At 48.9% G+C, this 19975-nt stretch overlaps 1 protein-coding gene across 1 annotated transcript in view; it reads left to right on the forward strand.

Annotated features, from left to right (window-relative positions):
- SLC9A8 (solute carrier family 9 member A8) overlaps window positions 1-19975 on the forward strand; it is a gene marked incomplete at its 5' end in the record, with an annotated part of 42602 nt that overhangs the window by 21177 nt on the left and 1450 nt on the right. Inside the window, 7 exons of the mRNA XM_079718591.1 lie at window positions 578-716; window positions 2228-2333; window positions 9055-9171; window positions 11414-11496; window positions 14306-14417; window positions 17471-17691; window positions 19762-19908. Of these exons, the coding sequence (XP_079574717.1) occupies window positions 578-716; window positions 2228-2333; window positions 9055-9171; window positions 11414-11496; window positions 14306-14417; window positions 17471-17691; window positions 19762-19908 (925 nt within the window). The remainder of the gene's footprint in view (window positions 1-577; window positions 717-2227; window positions 2334-9054; window positions 9172-11413; window positions 11497-14305; window positions 14418-17470; window positions 17692-19761; window positions 19909-19975) is intronic.

A 19975-nucleotide genomic window follows, 5' to 3' on the forward strand; every position in this document is an offset into this window, starting at 1 on the left:
GTTGGGTCTTCGTTGCTGCGCGTGGGCTTTCTCTAGTTGCAGTGAGCAGGGGCTACTCTTCGTTGCGGCACGCGGGCTTCTCATTGCAGTGGCTTCTCTCATTGCAGAGCATGGGCTCTAGGCGCGTGGGTTTCAGTAGTTGCGGCACATGGGCTCAGTAGTTGTGACTCACGGGCTCTCGAGCACAGGCTCAGTAGTTGTGGCGCACGGGCTTAGTTGCTCTGCGGCATGTGGGATCTTCCCGGACCAGGGCTCAAACCCGTGTCCTCTGCATTGGCAGGCGGATTCTTAACCACTGCACCACCAGGGAAGCCCTCCATCTTGTTTTTCTCCCTCATTAGACTATAGAGTTCCCTAAGGGCAGGCACCTGCTCTCATCTCTGAACCCCCAGAAACTAACACAGTGCCTGGAACAAACTAGGTGAACAAATAAGTGTTTAACTAACGGGTTGAATGATGAATGAATGAATGAATGAGAGAATAAGCCAGAAATAAGTTTTGAGTTCTAAGTTAATTTCTAATAACTTTGTCTATAACATTTTAACTTCTTTCTTTTTTTTTTTCTTTTATTTCCTAGCACAGCTGAAGGTTTAACAAGAAAAAATATGTCAGATGTCAGTGGGTGGCAAACATTTTTACAAGCCCTTGGCTACTTCCTCAAAATGTTCTTTGGCTCAGCAGCACTCGGCACTCTCACTGGCTTAATCTCTGCATTAATATCCTTTTAATACGATGAACACACGTGGCTGAGAAGATTATTCCTAATTACATCCGTCTCTCGTCATTTTCTCCAGTTCCTTAAGGGGACCAATTTTAGTCTAAAGTCGTATTTAAGGAGGATTTTTATGCTTAGTTCTGGTTTGAAGAACACTTTAATTTAAACTCAAGGATTTTAAAATTTAACATGTGAAATTTAGGATATCGCTTTTCAAAGCTTAAAAAACATGTACACTGTTGAATATCAGATCTGACTTTGGGGTCTTCTCAGTTCCCAGAGTGTGATAACTGCACTTAGATGAATTTCATTTTCTGCTGTCTCACTTTTCACATTAAGAAAATCGGAAATTAATTTCCTTTGAAAATGTCAAATTGAGAAAATCTCTATGCCACTGAAAGTATTTATTTGGAAGAACCAGAAAAGAGACTTTGAAAGTGAGCTCCATCTAAGTTATTCACACTGATTTTGTGGCTTAACGACCCATAAGCTTTTCCAGCCATAGAAGCCAAGAGACTTGTTAAGGCCACTGACACCTTTATTGCTGTAGAAAATTTGTCACGTTTAAAACAGGAACAGGCACCAGACCATTTCTGTGTGAGCGTAAGCCTGCATGCATCTTGGGGAGATGGCCACCTGGCCCTCCTCCGCCAGCAGTTTGTTCCACAGATGGCCGGCCAGGAAAGCCTCTTCTGCCTGATACAGGCGTGTTTGTCTGCCATCCTGTCGAATTTTCCCTTCAGTTCCTATGTCCGTAAGTCTCAAGGTGCTATTGAGTCAGCTGACAGCTTCTTATATTGTATCAATAAACAGAATGGAAAAGAAAACTTTTTCTAGTTCAGTAGTTTCCTCTGTATTTATCTCTTTATTTAAAAGAGCGGAGGGGTGGCGAGAGCATCTTCTTTAATGAAGCCCCAGTAAATGGGTGCTGTGGGCCCCAGCACAGGCATGTGAACAACATTTGAATACATGGAAGATTCTCCTTTCACAGGAACATGAGTTTATAAATGTCCAGGAATAGGAGAGAAGGTCCTTCAATGGGGCATTGATCCCCAGGATTCTGGAAACCCCATTAGTGACCTCAGCTGAGGTGGTCAGTGGAGTGGAAGAGGGACACGGCCCTGGAAGGGGCCTGGCAGTGTGGGCTGTCCTCAGTCTGTCTGCAGGCCCAGCTCCCCACAGCCCGCCCCCCACCCACCCCCCCGGTGGCTCCCAGCCCTCCAAGTCAGCATTTCCAAATGAAATGACTTAGGGTGACTTTAGTTTTCCCCTACAGTTTGTCTCAGGAATTTACATCTCTTTAGTGTTTTGTCAGGTGCCCTTCCTTAAAACAAGAGTCTCCCTGCAAAGAAAACAATCCATAATGACAAATTTTCACCTGTTACCTTGAGATGTTCCCAAATCTTTGTATCCATTGTTTACCTTCTCTATTTGGAAGGCAGCAGTTTTGTGACTTCTCTAGATCACCCATAAGTGTCCTTTGATTCTTTTTCCTTGACAATTGTCATTTACGTGCTAAAGCATATTGACTTGAGGAAAACGCCTTCCTTGGAGTTTGGCATGATGATCATTTTTGCTTATCTTCCATATGGGCTCGCAGAAGGAATCTCACTCTCAGGTAAGTGACAGAGAGTGTTGAAATGCTGGGGTTGATGGTCCGTTGTCCTGCCTGGTGAAAGGTTATGTCGACTGGGTCACTTTCAATCATAAGAGACAGTCACAACTCAGAAGAGCTTAAGCAGTAAAGGGGACTAACTGGCTCTCTAGGGATACATCTGGATTTAGACCTGGCTGGATCCAGGAACTCAGTGTTGTCACGGTCACCTTTTCTCTTTACCCGCCATCCTGTAGCAGAGATCAAAACATCTCTTTCCAATGTTGCCTCTCTCTCAAAACAAGCCCTCTGAAGGGCCTTCAGTCAAAGGATGGGGTCAGACTGCCAAGGGCAGTCAATCCCTTAGCCCATCCCTGGGCCCTGGCACCCACTGACCTGCATTCTTCCTCTATAGTTTTGCCTTTTCCAGAATATAAATGTCATATAAAGGGAATCATGTAGTTTTTAGTCTCTTGTGACTTGTTTCTTTCAGTTTTCATAATGTTCTTGAGAGACACCACATTTTTGCTCTATCAGTAGTTTTACATTCTTACTGAGCTGGTTTTTCCATTCACCCTTTGAAGGACATTTGGACTTTTCCAGGTTTTGGCTATTAATGTGCATATTTTCATTTATCTTGGATAAATACCTAGGAGTAAGCAAGGTTGCCGGGTCTTATGGTAGGTGTGTATTTTGCTTTATCAGAAACTGCCAAGTGTTTTACAGAGTGACTGGACCATTTGCATTCCCACCAGAATGTATGAGAGATTTTCAGCTGCTTCACATCCTCATCAATACTTATTTTAATTTTAAAAACTAGCCATTTTGACAGGTATGTGGCAGTTTGATTTTGATGTGCCTTGGTGTGGTTCTCTTTATATTCCTCTTGGGATTTGTTGAACTTCGTGGGTTTATAGTTTGTGTAAGTCTATGGCTTTTATCAAATGTAGTACCTTTTTATCAGTTTCTTGAAATATTTTTTTCTGTTCCTCCTCTGCTGCTGAGCAGAATTCTCCTTCCCTCAGGTCACTGTCTGGCATCACACATGAGTTCTCTGTGAGCAGGTCTTGCCAAGGAGGAGGCAGAGAGGACTCTGGCCATTTTCGCTGGAGAACTTTGTAAACCTCAGGGTCTCGTTTGTTTTTAATCCCAAGCCAGTTCTCTTGGATAATTTCCTCCCAGTATCTGCCATCCTGTTCCCCCTCTTATCTTTCCTGAATTTTGGCACTTACATAAACACTACCTGTGAGTCATTTGGCTCTAGCCTAGCTATTTTTACCTCTGTTTTTCTAGATCATTCCCCACCCCTTTGAGATGAACACTGAGTACCTGTTGGCAAAGATATATTTCATGCATCCATTTGAAATTTGTGATTAAAACCAGGGAGTGTTTTTCTTGTCTTTTCTTCAGAGAGGCAGTGTTTTCTATTTGTAGGGGTTTCGTTTCCTTGGGGACCTCTGCCGTGCACGCTAATGGGGCCGAAAAGAGCACATGCAAGCCAAGAACACACGTGTCCGCCTCTGGGTGACGGGCTGGCTCTGCCCACACTCTGCCGGTGGGATGTTTGTCACGCAAGGTTTTCAGAGAGGGGGAGGCTCACCCTGTTAACGTAAGGGTACAAACAGGAAAGGTGTCTTCGGTGCCGTTCCCTCCTTCTTCTTTGTGCTCTGCTTTTCCTGACTGTCACGAAGGACTAAGTGGTTACCAGGACCACCAAACAGGATGCTCTCGCTAAGAATAATTTACCTAGATCTGTGTGTCTAGAACACAGCGGTTAAGGGCACCGGACAGACTCGGTTTGAATCCCAGCTCCACCTCTCATTAGCTGTGTAACTGCAGAGAGCAGACCTAACCACTCTGAGCTTCCACTTCCTCATATGAAGTAGACACAATAAAAGTGCCACTCTGGGGCTTCCCTGCTGGTGCAGTGGTTGAGAATCTGCCTGCCAGTGCAGGGGACACGGGTTTGATCCCTGATCCGGGAAGATCCCACATGCCGCGGAGCAACTAAGCCCGTGCGCCACAACTACTGAGCCCACGTGCCACAACTACTGAAGCCCACACACCTAGAGCCTGTGCTCCGCAACAAGAGAAGCCACCTCAATGAGAAATCTGTGCACTGCAATGAAGAGTAGCCCCCGCTCGCCGCAACTAGCGGAAGCCCGCATGCAGCAATGAAGACCCAACGCAGCCAAAAATGAATTTATTTATTTAATTAATTAAATTTTAAAAAGAAAAAGAAAAACCTCCTTTCACTCATCCATTCAGTAAATATTTATTTAATGACTACCCTGTGCCGAGAACACTCCTTGGTTTCAGAGGTACAGTAATAAGACAAGATCAGGTTTCTGCCTGCAGAAAGAAGATAGTAAGCAAGTAAGCAAACACATAGGGTAATTTCAGGTAGTAAGAAGTGATGTGAAAAAAAGAAATCAGAGTAATGTAATGGAGTGTCACGGGGGCAGGGACCTTATGAGGTAGGGGGTCAGGAAGCTGTCCTCAAAGGGGTGGCACTGGGGCTAAGACCTGTGTGGTGAAAAGGAGCCAGCGTTGGAGGCTCTGGGGAGGGAGTGATTGGCAGCGGGAGCAGCAGGCGCCGAGAGTCCAGATAGATCTGAGGGGGCTTGGCCTGCTCCAGGAAGAGCAGGAGGATAGCGTGGCTGAAACAGAGGGGCAGGGACCCCGTCCCGCAGGGTTCTGTAGGCCTGGGAAGGAGTTGGCATTCTGGTACACACGCAAAGCCAAGTGTTGGAGGACTTTTTAAAAATCACTGTGCCAGTAATACGTGTCATATCTGTCATATGATACTGTTTATTACTTTTTAAAAATACATTATTTCTTTTTTTGGCTGCATTGGGTCTTCGCTGCCGCGCGCGGCTTTCTCTACTTGTGGCAAGCGGGGGCTACCCTTCGCCGTGGTGTGCGGGCCCCTCATTGCGGTGGCCTCCCTTGCTGCGGAGCTTGGGCTCTAGGCGCGCAGGCCTCAGCAGTTGTGGCTCGCGGGCTCTAGAGCACAGGCTCCGTAGTTGTGGCGCACGGGCCCAGTCTCTCTGCAGCATCCCGGACCAGGGCTCAAACCCGTGTCCCCTGCACTGCGCCACCAGGGAAGACCCTGTTTATTACTTTTTTTAAAGACAGATAAACTTTATAATGGCATCGTAAAAGAGCTGGCAATCTGCATGTTGAACTGTTAATAGTAGTTACCTCTGGGCAGGTGGTGTGAATGGAGAGTCTTGTTTTACTCTTTACCTCTGAGTTCAGATTTTTTATAGCAAAATATGTTCCTTTATTGGGTAATTAACAAAGAAAACTGACTATGGCCTGACTCATCCTTCAAGAAGTACTTCGTGTTTTACCCACAGTAAAGTTCAGTGCAATAGAAATTGTACACAATACCCTTTCAGCTCCTGCCTTTTGGATTTGAATCCCTTTATTCCTGAATTACATTTGAAACAATGGATTTAACTGAGACTAGAAATGGATTTCCTCCCTTCTCCCTCCCTCTCTTCTCTTCCTGCCTTCCTTCAGAGGCTGACCGTTTGCTGCACTGCTGTCTACTTCCTTAAATGAATTTGCCTTCTGAAAGAAGTAAATGTATCAGGATTCTTCATTCCAGGGCATGTTTTAAATCCCCAGACCTTTTATCTCCAGGAGTGAGCCTGCTGGACCGCTTTCCCCTTCAGTGTCTTTGCAGCCTATGCCGGGGGCAGCTGCAGTGGGTGAGGGTCGTCTGGGTGGTAAAGTCACCTGGGCTTAGGGGGGGCACGTAGGGCAGACACTTGAGCTGTCCCTGCGGCTTTTGTACCCACTGCTGACCCTGACTCTTTCCTTTAGCCCCCGGGATTTGAGAGTTCCCCCGACCCCAGACTAGACTGGCATGAATGTCATGGCTGGCTCGTCACTCTTTTGTTGTCCAGAGGGCCCATTTCTATATGGTCCAAATTCAGCCCCCAAGTGGGATTTGTTTATCTCTACAGAAAATGTTTAAACACTTCAGTTAGTTGCTGTCATTAAAAGTCAGAAGATTTCTGGGAATTCCCTGGCGGTCCAGTGGTTAGGGCTCACTGCTTTCACTGCCAGGGGCCCGGGGTTCGATCCCTGGTCAGCGAACTAAGATCCAGCGAGCTGTGCGGCACGGCCAAAAAAAAGAAAGTTGGAAGATTTCCCATAAGAAACAGATTTCTGGAGTTTCTCAAAAACCAGAAGGAAGACTGGTCAGCACTAGGCCCCCATCCACAGGGCTGCCATCAGCCCTTTATAGATGGGCTTGTGCCTTCTTTGCCCATGTGCCACTCACCCACTTACTGTTTTTATCTTTATTTTTATTGCCTGGCCCCTGAGGAGTTTGGGTTTCCAACCCCTGGCCTACAGTGCACCAGACTAAAGTGGCCAGCCAGACCCCTTCTGCGTCGAGCCTGTCTCCTTGTTTCCTGTGGAGGAGAGCTTGCTGGGGCTCTGGCAGTGGCCTCTCCTGATGCTCAGTCCCACGGGAAGTTCCACGTTTCACTGTCAGAGCTGACTTTCCAGAACCTTTGGCTTTCTGCAGTGGCTGTCTAATACCGGGATTCGCGTGGGCTATGACGACCTCGTTCTGTGGGCAGAATGGCGACGTGGGCGGAAGGCCACTCCTGTCACAACTTAAGCGGGTGTGATTCACAGCTTAAGTGGTTCAGGCTCCTCTGGGGTTGACTTTCCCCTCAGGGTAAGAACTCCAAAGCCTCAGCTTTGCAGTGAATTGATAACCCTTCTTGAAGCAGGCTGGCGAAACAAAGCCCTTTGAGAGCCCAGAAGCCAGAGCCGTCTCTAGCACTGGACTGCACAGAAGGAAGAGAGAGGCTTAGGAGCAAGTCCATAGGAACTGAAGTGTGCTGTGCCGCGTGCTCCTCCCCCAACCTCGACGGTTCTGGTCTCTCCCTCTGCTTCACCTCACGTTCCCTGTGGCGCCTGTGGTCTAGGTGCAGAGTCAGGAAGGAGAAGCTCTCGGGTGGTCGCCTGCAGGAGCTTACTGAGAAGAGCAGATGCATTGAGGGGACGGCCGGAGGTGGTGTTATTGTGTGTTTTATCTAGCGGAGCAAGGCTCAGAACGACTCGTGACTTCCGGAGTCTTCTCACTGCTCTAAAGTAGCAAGTAAAGAAGGCTCCTGCCCTCTCCTTTCCCTTCTCCAGGCTCGTCAGGTGTGGCTCTTGGGCAGCGTTGCTGGAATTTCCCTGTCTGGCCTCCTTTTTGGGAAAAATGAAAGAGCAAAGGAATTTGCTGTTTCCCAAGAGGGCTAGGAGATAACACGTTCCAGCTACTGCTATCTCTCCGGCCAGCAAATACCTGTTGGGCACCAGAAAGAGCAGGGTTTTCCTCTGTTTTGTAAGGTGGTGTTTATGCAGCAAGCTTAGCAGCTGAAATGTCTCCAACACAATTCTGTGTTTTTCGGTCATTTTGTTTTCTGCCAAAACAAACTTTACTGCACCAAAAAGAAAAAAAAAAAACTGCATTTATGTACAGTCAGATATAAAGACATCTCTTTGACTCCTGTGCATATATTTCCTCAACTCAAGATTAGGGTGTAAAAGTCAGGCTAGTATGCCAGACATGCTCTGCCCATGGCAGGACCAAGGAGAGGATTGTCACTTGAACGTGGAAACACTTAAATGGACGACAGGTAACACTGGGCCAGCAGACCAAGGGCGTTCTTCCACGCCCTGTACTAGCTCTGGGAATGGAAGAGGGAAATTGGAAGCAGGGCCCCTTTTTGAGTCTTCTTGTGAAGAGACCCAGCCTTCAGGTGTCAAAGCTAAACTTCTGTCCCCCGAGCGCCCTTCCTGTCCAGTTCCTTTGCTTCCTGCCCTCCCAAGTAGGACATTCTCCTTTGCTTCACTCATTTTTAAATGGAAAGTTAGCCAGTAATCTGTTTCTACAAAACGGCAGAAGTGAGTTAAATTTTTACTTATAAAGTTTGACTTGGAATTCATGTATCTTGGCAGCTTGTTTAATGGCTTTGTAAAAATCTCAGCTTCCTTACACGAAATAAAGACCTCTTTGCTGCTGCCTTGCCAGGGAGACACGGAGAGGAAACCCATGGAAGTGGCTTCAGCAGTGATTAGGGGCAGTGGACAAAAGTTGAAACTCAAATCCTGAGTACACAACAAAAGTTGTAGACTCTCTCATGGTGACCTTTAAGGAAAAGACATCGCTTTTTTTTAAATCACACATCTCTCTTTTCATATTATAAGGTTAATTCATGGCAATTATGGGAAAAATTAAAGTATGACAGAGTAAATAAAAATCCACCCATTCTCCATACCCAGATTCTTATGTTCCCTTTCCGTCCCAAGGGTGGTTCACCTGCCCCTCTTCTATCCGTGAATGACAGTGACAGCTCACACCTGTTCTGCCCTGGTCTTGTGAAGGGCACTTTACATGGCTTCTCTGCATTACCCTCCTAACATTTCCATGAGCGTGGGTACTATTAGTCCCACTGTACAGTTGAGAAAACTGAGGCTTGGTGAGGGGAAGAAACTTGGCCCAAGGTCACCCAGCCGATAATGAAGCTGCCGGAGAGAAGGGCCCTTAGCAGTTCTCTGCAGCCGCTGGGAGGCCTCGGGTGTTATTTTCCCGTCCTTTTTCTTAAAACACCTAATACTGTAGGCTCCAGGGACTTGTAGGAAGTGTGAGGCATTATTGCCTATCACATGGAAGGTGCTTTTCTGTTCTGTTCATGTCTGTGCACTTTGCCCCTTTGTCTCTCTCTAGGCATTATGGCCATCCTATTCTCAGGCATCGTGATGTCTCACTACACACACCATAACCTGTCCCCAGTCACCCAGATCCTCATGCAGCAAACCCTCCGGACTGTGGCCTTCTTGTGCGGTGAGTTCTGCCTCTGTGTGGTCCCACGTGGGCCTACCCAGAGCTACTTGTTCTTCCTCAGACTCTTCCGGGAGTCCGTTGAGATTTTCCCTGACAGAAGAGGCAGCAGAATTCCTCAGAGCCAGATGCTGCACTCCCTTATCTTTTGTTTGTTACTCTGGCTTTCACGTTCCGTAAAGTAAGCCTAATACCTAACAAATGGAACTTTCGATGCCTATAATTTTAAGACCAAAAAATAATGAGAACTGCTAATAATGAACATTTGAGACTCATGTATTTGCAATATATGAAAGTGACATTTCTAAAAAGTGTGTTCCTTGGAACTGATATTGATGAGAATTAAGTGAAAAAAGACTCCATAGTCAAAAAACAGTTTGGGAAATCCTGGGGTAAATAAAGTTTAACAAGTTTCTGAACTTGTGAGACTTTTCCGCCAACGTGCATTGTGAATTTCTAAGAGAGAGACAGAATGACAGCATTTCCCAAACTTGTCCACAGGATCCTTTGTTCACAAGAGCATCTTGAAGGACGTGTCTCAGGCAAATCCTGAATTAGAGGTGTCATCGCTGGCCTGGGCCACACTGTGATGACCGTTTCTCTTAAGCAGTTTCAGTTATGCATCACAGTCTGAACCCATCATGTACCTGCCCCTAGTTTATACCTGGGAGTGAAGGAACCACTCTCGCACTGTCCCTTTACACCGGCCCCCAAGTGGCTGTGCTCTGCCTGTCATCATCAGCACCTCCCCTGGCATTTCTGTGGGCTGTCTCATTTCGAAGCACCAGTTCCGCACTGTCACGTGCTGGGAGTCGGGGGCAAGCTGTGCAGAGGCTTCATTCCACAAACAGGGAGTCTCAGGTCACGTGATCTGAGCACTGTCTCATGGCTAAGAAGTGAGTCTGGAAGCGGTCTGTCTCTTCCTGGCCCAGTGGGTATTGTTTCCACAGCACCCTTCTCAGAAAGTCATGGCGAAAGACTCTCTCACCATAAGGAAATGTAAAGCAAAACATCCATCAAATTCTATTTTGTACCCATCAGATTTTAAGTTTGGTGATTCCCCACTTCTGGCACAAACGTATAGAAAATAGGCCCTGTTGATGGGCATATACATTGATGCCATCTTTTTTGGAGAGTCATTTGCAGCGTCAGTCTGAATTTAAAAGGCACATACTCTTTGACCCAGCGATTCTACCATCAGGAATTTAGTCTGTGCACAGGGATGTTTGTTGTTACTTTTTCAATATCAGAAATAGAAACAGTCTACATATCCATCAAGGATTCATTAAATTAACCATGACGTATCCACATAATAGTATTCATGCTGCCAGGGAAAAGCATTACATAGATCTGAATGTGTTCTAAATAAGCTGATTTCAAAAGATGACAAAAATATTTGATAAGAAAAACGTTCAAGGAGGAGAAGGGTAAGTATACTGTCCAGCTTGTGGACTTGTTCTAAAAGGATACACATTTGAAGAAAAAAAACATTGCTGAAATGTTTTAAAACAGCCTTGATGTTTTATGATGCTCAACTTTTAAAATAGTGTCTTTGTCTCCCTGGCTCTACGTTTATTCTGGAGGATGTCACAGTCTAAGCGGGGAGCCTAGTGCTAGGAATTTCTAAGGTGCTTTTTCTTAGGATACACAAATGACTGCTTGTACAGCAAGAGTAAATGTCAGACTCTCTTTGACTTGTGGAGTGGAGCCAAGGGTTGAAATGTATTTCTTCCTGCAAATCCTGCAGGGTGTAAGCCTTCTTCTAAACTTTGTGGCAACATTAAATATGTGAAGTCAGTCATTTGGCTTTGTCCCCTCTGGCAGGGAAGTTAACAAAGGGCCCTTTCACACTAGTCACATGGCGTCTGCAGTCATTTGCTCTGAATTTTTGCCACTTTCCTGCAGTTGGGATCCTTGCTAATCACAGTGTTCGGCAAATGGACAGATTCATATATTTATCGTCGTCCCCGGGTGGGAGAGTATTTATTTGCATGGGTACTTGACAGCTGGCTTATTAAATTAGGAGATTCTGAATAGCAAGCACTTGTTGCTTATGTGATAGAAAAGAATGAGAGAATCAAAGGGACAGGTTTGCCAAGGTACTGGTCGCAGGATTTTCCAGAAAATAAGCAAAGTGGTGTACTGGATTCTGATTAACTTCTGAATGTTTGCTTGCATGACAATCCCGTGCTGTATTGGAAGAAAATAGTTGAGGCTGAATAATCCATTCTTTGGTTTGTTTCAGAAACATGTGTGTTTGCATTTCTTGGCCTGTCCATTTTTAGTTTCCCTCACAAGTTTGAAATTTCCTTTGTCATCTGGTGCATAGTAAGTATTTTCCTTGTTTTTTATTTAACTACTTATTTGTAGATCGATAACCACATATTCTGCATTCATTTATGTAACTGTTAACTGGTCAAAGTCAACAGCTACATAGACAGCCTTCTGTTTGAAGTTTCTTTTTGTTAAAAATTCATGAACATACAATAAATGGGAAGGGATGGAATTAAGTAAATAAATATCCCTAGAAAAGAATTTTTGCTTGGTTTTAATTTTAATTGGCCTTGAATTGTTATAGGCTTCTTTAAAAATTACCATTTTTTTCAGGACTTCCCTGGCAGTCCAGTGGTTAAGACTTCCGAGCTTCCACTGCAGGGGGCACAGGTTTGATCCCTGGTCCGCAGGGAACTAAGATCCTGCAGGCTGCATGGCACAGCCATAAAAAAAAATAAAAAATAAAAAAAATTTACCAGTTTTTAACGTTAGGTAGCAAAAGCAGATTTCAGAATTGAATGTGTAATTGATCATAACCATGTAAAAACAGCATGCATAGAAAAAAGAAAATATGTAAGAAAATGCAGCCAAATGTTCACAGTGGTTGTAGAACTGGGGATGATTTCTTTTTCTTTTCTACTTTTTCTGGATGATTATAATGAATATACCTAATTCTTGCTGTGGTTTCCTTCAAATGTGTCCATTTATAATCATGACCTTGGACACTTGTTCAAGGTAAAGATTACGAGGCCCTTACCTCCTTTGGAGATTCATCTGGAGGAGTCATCATCCCAGGTGATTCTTATCATTGAGAAGATTTGGGAAACAGTGTTGTAACTGGACGAGAGAGGGGTGGTGGCAGTAGGAGACAAGTTAAAATGTACCTTTAAAAAACGAAAATAGAAGTTTAATCATTTGCATTCAAATCAGATCTTGGGAATGGAATGGGAGAAAAATAAATGTTTAAGCATTTAAAAGAAAGGTCCAACTCCCGCAGGCGTCTGATCAAAGTGATGGGAATGGCTAACATTTGGGCATTAGCCTGGTGTTCCCAGGTCCCTCGTCCGTGTCCCTCCTGTGTCTCTGTACGTGTCCCTCCTGTGTCTCTGTCCCGTCAGTGTGAACTCATCTCCCATAGGTCCTCCTGCTGATCTATACTCCTGTCCCTAATTTGATCTGTTTGTTGTCTTTTTAGATCCTCTGTTAATTTAAGGCACTCACAAAGCACACCTTGTTGAGTTACCATAATTCATCTTAACTTTTATTACCAGCTCCACTTAACAAAACACAGCTATTGAGAGGCAGGCTGTTTCTTTTAAATCACTGTCACCTACCATGTGCAAACCAGTGAGGCCTGCCTATTTGGCATACGGGGAACCTGAGGCAGAGAAGATAAGGGACCCTAAAGAAAAAGATGTCTCTCCTTGCAATCTGGGTGCTTCTACCTTAGTCGGCACAAGCTCATTGCTTTTGTCACTGTTATGTGTCCTCCAAACTCAGGTTTTAGGACAAGAAAACAGCAGCAAAAGTCTTTTATAGAAAGTATAGTAGCCTTTAGTGTGGTCACGGGGTGACAGGGGCCACATTTGGTCAGCCCTGAAACACACATGCGGGAATGGAGGATTAGACTCCAGTGGGTGAGACAGGGAGGTGGCGATCTCAGCCCTGAGCTGGGAGGGAAAGAAAAATGAGGCCATGCCTGGGGTGGTGACTCAGTTTCCCCTGAGCAGCTGGTCCGTCTGGCCCTGGCACTCCTAGAGACGGCCTGTGCCGCTCAGATGGATTACCTTAGACTCACTCAGTGGTCAAGGGCATGGGCTCTGGGGACCGAGCCAGGTCTGGGACTTGGCTCCACCGCTTCCTGCCTGGGTCAGCTTGGACCTGTTACTTAATACTTAACCTCTCACTGTCTCAGTTTCCTTGTCTCTAAAATAGAGACAGTAATACCTACCTCATAAGCCCTTTGGAAGGATGTAAATTGAACAAGATAACGCATATAAAATGATTAGAGCATTGTCTGGCATATAAATGTTAGATGATTGTGGGTAATTATTAACTTGACCTTCCAAGGCACAACAGTCCAAAGCACACTCGATTCATGCTGGTTAAAAGAATAAACTTAGAGCCTTAGAATGTACATACATATATATATTATTCTGTTCAAGTTAGTTATGGTGAGAACCAAGATGAAGAAAATGGAAGTAAATTAATAAGTAGCTCTAAGAAGCCACTTAGATAAGATTTAGACTTTACATAAAGCTATATTTTGTTAAAATCGATATGCCTTGGGAGATGGCTAGGAACCAAAAGCCATGGCAAGCAACTGGCTAGACAGGTTGTATGTGACCTCCTGTTAGAACCCACCTGTGCATTCCTCTTGCTCAGGGAGCAGCACTTACGGACATAGGTAGGCGCTTTTCAGTCTTCGCTCCTTTCCCCGAGGAGTGGGGCCCCCATGGGAGAGGCAGGAGTACCTTGTCTGTTCCTCCAGAGCTAGCCCATTGGGAATGATGAGTGCAGGCCCATCCCACAGTGGAGCACATTTGGAGGAGCCAGATTACCCTTAAATTAATCTCTGGGTGCTTCAGCACGGCCTCTTGGCATTACTAAAGCTGTCATTGGTACCTTGTTAGTCCTCTCTTTCTGACAATGGAAACGTAACATACAAAGCTTTAATCCTTTCCTAGACACATAGAAACTGGCATCTCCTGGGTCTTTGCCTAGCACTGAGTTCATGTCTTTGATGACAAGGGGATGCTGCCTTTATAATGGGTGTGTTACCAGGTCTGTGTTAGCCTCAACAAGCTTCAACTTAAAGAACCAGAGGTTTCCATGTTAAGACTTAGTTTGTTGCTGTTAACAGGTGCTTGTGCTGTTTGGCAGAGCGGTGAACATTTTCCCTCTCTCCTACCTCCTGAATTTCTTCCGTGATCATAAAATCACACCAAAGATGATGTTCATCATGTGGTTCAGCGGTAAGCGCAACCTTGAATGAACGGTGGAGGGAAGGTGTGTGTGATAAAGGCACAGGCGCTGCGGAGAATGCACTGCCTGTCCCCGGAGCCCTTGCAAAACGAGCGTGCCTCATCAGCCCCAAGTTGCACGTGCTCCCACATAAGGGCGCCTGCTGTAACACAGTCCCTGAGCGAGGCCCTTCACAGGCGGTACCCCTCCCCACAGCGCAGGAAGCGGGTGGTGTGTGTCCGCTCTACAGATGAGGAGGCTCAGGCTCAAGGGTAAAGGACTTGCTCGGGATGAGGGGCCGCAGGAGGCAGAGCCAGGATTTGCCCTCCTTCCCTCCACTCTTTCCCGGACAGACAGGGTAGCCCAGGGCAAGGTATGCACGGCGCCCCTCCCGCCTGAGCGCTTTCTAGGCTGGAGTAACAAGGGGCTCAGAATAAAAAGGTTAAAGTTTAAACTTTTTTATACTACAGGTTAGATTTGGATTTTTTTTTTCATTCAGTTACTAAGTTCTGATAGTTTAGTTGACCATTTCAGTTGCTGTTCAATCCCATATTCCTCTACTTTTTAAAGGATGGAAATGATTTCATAAATCTTTGACTCCTAAAGAACCGGATCCGTAGACATCTTTAAATTTACTTAGGAGCAATACATCCAGTTCTTTGTGCTTTCTTGTTTAAATATTATAATTAAAATATTTCTGTGTGGGTCAGGGTATAGCAACATGCTTTATAAGCTGTTTTCTGTCCAACAGCATATCTGTAACTTTCTCGCAGATTTCTCTTCCTTTTCAAAAGACCTTGTTTAAAATATATACATAGGTGTGTGTGTGGCAGATCTAGGTAGGTAGGTGTGTATATATGTGTGTACAGTGAGAGAAACTTTTTTTCTTAATCTTTTTTGCCAGTGAGGGAAAAAAATCGTAAAGTAGTTGATCCAAGGTCTTGAAAATCTGAAAGAAAATCTAAGAAATGTATCAGGCATTTTACAAAGTATGTGAGCTCTTTGGGGTTGGGGGTGTGGCGGGAGACCTCTACAGGGAAGCGGGTGGTGGTTTTAAACAGGGAGGGCTCTTGGTTCCGGGTGTCCTCAGGCTCTCCAGGCCTCTCTCCATCGATTCCCTCCCTCTCTCCTGGATCCTCACCCTGTCTCACTGGCTCCTCCATCATTCAACAGTTGAAGATTCTCCTTTTCCCCGCAAAAAACCAACAACTTCAGCCAAAACCCCTGCTCCTCATCCCCTCCAGCTGCTTCCCCATCTCTTCCTATCGTGGCCAGACCTCTTGAGCGAGCTTTTGGTGCCCATTTTCTCCACTTCCTCCCCTCCTGTCCTCAGGGCTGGACTTGGCCTCGCCCGGGTCACCAGCAGCGTCCCCAGCCTCCCCTGGTGGGCACCGGTGAGCCCTCATCCCACCCGCCTCCTCGGCTTGGGGCTCCTTCCTCCCACTGACCTGCCCTCTGACTGGGAGGATACCCTCTTCTCCTCCTCCCTTGGCCTCCAGGCCGTGCTCTGGTTCCCCTCCTTTCCCTTGGGATCTCCTCAGGCTCCTGTCCAGGTCCCCATCTGCCTTTACCGGCACCTCAGTAAATATTGGCTTCCTCAGGAGTCAGCCTCAGACCTGCTTCATCTCCTGCGCTCTCACAAGCTCACCTGTCCTGTGGCCTCAACTTCCATCTGGTTCCCACCCTCCCAAAGCTGTTTCCTCTGACCGGGCCTTGCCTCTGGGATCCAGACTCCAGTGTCTGAACCCTCCTTGGATGTTGTGGAGCTCTTGCGATCTCATTGTCTAGGACGGAACTTACCTTCCTGCCCAAGCTGCTTGTTTGCCAGCATCCCGCTTCCTTCCACAGGAGACAGTAACATGTGGCTCCCTCTTGCGAAGTGTTTCCTGTGTGCACGTGCTGTTCTGTGCCAAGGCATTTCATCCTCGGGCCACCGTCATGGCAGGCCTGTGTCTAGTTCCTCGTGCCAGCCTGGGAGGCCCCAGGGAAAGCAGGGGGCCATGGGGTGGACCCAGGAGCCAGACTCCTGATCCCGTGCCCAGACCATCGCGCAGCAAGCCTCCTAGGACCCGGGCATCCTCCAGGCCCTTCCCTTCCCTGGTCACCCCACCTTCCCCTCGCTGCTGTGACCTGTTGCTTCTGCTCCCCGTGTCTCTATTAATTCCACCCCCTTCCCTCCGCCCCGCTGTGTCCCCATATAGGGTCTGGGGTGCAGCAGCCAGCCCCCCATCACGCTGTGATGCGCCGGCCTCCACGTCTGGGTCAGATCCTGTCACTGTGTGCTCGGCCCGCCCTCCCTTCTCCTTCAGGCCCTCACCCTCACACGACTCCTCGTTTGATGGCTCTCCTCCCTGCTGCTCTGGGAGCTCCTGTCCCCCCTGTATGGCACCAGGCAAGCCCGGAAGTTTCTTAGAGAGAACGTGCCATTTCCCAGCTCAGTCCATACCCCTCAGTCCAGCCAGCAGCCTCTCAGGGAACCAGAACAGGAAGTAAGGGAGAGGCCGTGATGCAGTCCCCTGAGCCGCTGGCCACCGCGGGGGTGGCATCTCCACCACAATGGGCGTTGGGCAAAAGGCATTCTGTGCCGTCGCCAGTAAAGCGTGTGGCCCTGGGAGGACACCTCATTCTCAGTCTCGGCGCCTCATCTGTGCGCTGTGAGAATAACAGGACCAGCTCTACAGGGCTTCCTGTGACAATCGGATGAGGTCGTGCCCGCGGAGCACGTAGCACAGGGAGGGCTCGTCTGCACCAGCTGTCGTGTTTCTAAAACATAAGCGCTGGGCTTGATAAATCCTGAACACGCACACGCCCGGCGCTTCACAGCCCGCACAGGTCACCTCGCCGGCTCCGCTCTGCCGCCCTGAGAAGTGGGAGCGGAGGTGAGCCTCCGTTCCTTGCGCCTGCTTCTCTCACACCCCAGAGCCTCACAGGCTGAGCTCGCGCTCTCCAGTGGGTGCGTTAGAATGTCGAGCGGCCGTGGTGCCGGGCTGGGCCCAGATCCCCGGAGAACCGCTGCCCCCTCCCGCCTGCCCCCGTGCCTCTTACCCCCTTCACTGTCTCCCAGGCCTGCGGGGGGCCATCCCCTACGCCCTGAGCCTGCACCTGGACCTGGAGCCCATGGAGAAGCGGCAGCTCATCGGCACCACCACCATCAGCATCGTGCTCTTCACCATCCTGCTGCTGGGCGGCAGCACCATGCCCCTCATCCGCCTCGCGGACATCGAGGACGCCAGGGCGCGCCGCAGGAACAAGAAGGACGTCAACCTCAGCAAGACCGAGAAGATGGTGAGTGCCGGCCAGGCGGGGGCAGAGGGTGCGTCCCCACTCGCCGCCAGAAGATGGGGAAACGAGACACGACCTGAGGATGATCCGTCCCTGGGCACGCACGCATAGGCGCACGGCACGTGCGCACACGCACGCACCAGCTTCCCAGAGTGACAAGGAGGTTGGACTCGGGGTCTGAAGCGTGGCTCTTTGGGGTGGGTTGTCTGCCGGCCTCGTGAAGCCCCGGAGGCAGTGCCGTGGGAACGTGGACCCCTAGCAGACGCTTCCAGGAACGCTCCGGCCCTGCCAGTAACCACACCACCCCATCAGGCCGGGACTGGAAGGAGGGTTTCAAAATCACAAAATGACAAAATCATATCATTCCCTAGCATCTACTGAAAAGCCTCCTGTTGGGGCTGGAGAAGGGGAGAGTGCTCACAGAGGCTTGGAGAGTCACGGGAGAGGGCCCTCCACTGAGGACAGGCAAGGGCGTGATTTGGGGGTGGAGGTGCCCAGGGCCAGCTGCAGCGAGCCCGAGGCCCCCGGGCCCCTGCCCACCTCTGCCTCCTCCCCTGAGTCACAGTGACTGTGCCTTTCCTGCCTTGTGCTCCCTCGGGCCCTGGCTGCGGAGCCCTGGCCTCCGTCCTGCCTACCTGCACCACCCCCTGCTCCACGCACATGCTTTTGCAGAAATGCATCTTCTTCTAGTTCCCTTGTTCAAGGCCATCAGTAACTTTACTCAGCCCTGGAAGGTACAGAAATCCTCAACCAGAGGTGGGGAAAGGGGATGTGGCCCACCTCTCCCTCTGGAAAGTCCAGTCTGGGTGGATCTTGGCCTCCAGTCCCTGCCCGCGGCCTCTCCAGCCAGAGTTGTGCTGCTGGGAGAACCTTCAGATGACATCAGACAGGGCTGGCTCACCGAACTTTCCTCACTCTCCGTAGCCCTTCTCCCCCCACCCCCATCCACCAGCCTTGTCTGTTTTTAACCAAAGCTCAAGTATAGGTTCTCAAAGCTTTTAGTGGGTGTCGGGATTGGTGGAGGGCTCCAGGGTCTTACAGGTCTGGGGTGGGCACCCAAAGAATTTGCATTTCTGGTGAGTTGCCGAGAGGTGCAGCCACACTTGGCCAAGCACAGCTCTGGTAGAACCAGGATGTGTGCTCGGGGGGAGCAGCTGCTGTTTAGGCCACGTTTTCTGTGGTGCCTGCGCTCTCCTTGGACTGTCCCTGATAACCTGCAGGAAGCAGATGGTCTCATGATCCCCATTTTGCAGATGAGAGCACTGAGGCACAGAGACCAAATTACACAGCTGTGGTCACACAGACTCTTAACCACCCCACTTTCCATCACTGGTCATCAAGGTGGGGTTCCTGGACCAGCAGCATCAGTGGGCGCTTGTTAGAAATGCACATTCTTGGGCCCCCTCCCAGACCTGCTAAATCAGGAACTGCAGGTGGGCCTAGTGGGCCCAGCATTTTGTGGCTCCCCAAGCTCCAGGTGGCTCCGATGCCGGCCGGAGTTTGAGAAGCACTGCTCCACGGCCGGGAAGTGCCCTCCCTGCCCCTCCCTCTCTCCCACCTCCTACACCCGGGGTACACCTGCGCTTGGGGGCGACGGTGCAAAACTGCCTGTGGTCGCCCCTGCAGAGGGTGGGTGGTCCTTCCCTCCCTCCCTCTGCCTCTCCACATCCCTCCCTGCTGCATCCACATGACCAGCAAACGTACCCAGAGTGGGCCTCTGCAGGCAAAAAACGACAAAAGCCGCCTCCCTCGTTCAGTTCACTGGTAAAGAGACAGCCTAGAAGAGCTCCCAGTCCTGGCCGCAGAGACAGCCACGTGGAGAGCTTACAGTAGACCAAGCCCCAGCCCTGAGCTTCCACCTTCTTCACAATTCTGATTTTCCTGGATGTCCATCGTTTTCTTACACACCTTCCCGCCTCCCTAAGGCTCCCAGGAGGCCTCTTGCTGCCACCGTTAGGGTTGGGGACACGGGGGCCGGGGTGAAGAGCTGCGAGGGGGTAGGCTGGGTGGTGTGCGGGCTTCCAGGCAGGTGTCAGCTGACGAGCCTTCGGCTGCCTTCCCCACCCGCCGCAGGGCAACACCATCGAGTCGGAGCACTTGTCGGAGCTCACGGAGGAGGAGTACGAAGCCCACTACGTGAGGCGTCAGGACCTCAAAGGCTTCCTGTGGCTGGACGCCAAGTACCTGAACCCCTTCTTCACGCGGCGGCTGACCCAGGAGGTGGGACGCAGGCCAGCGGTCCCTTGCCTTCCTCCCTCAAGGCCTGCAGTGGCCAAGAGCAGGGTGG

This window comes from Hyperoodon ampullatus, assembly GCF_949752795.1.
Source record: "Hyperoodon ampullatus genome assembly, chromosome: 14".
In the NCBI taxonomy this organism is placed as follows: domain Eukaryota; kingdom Metazoa; phylum Chordata; class Mammalia; order Artiodactyla; family Ziphiidae; genus Hyperoodon; species Hyperoodon ampullatus.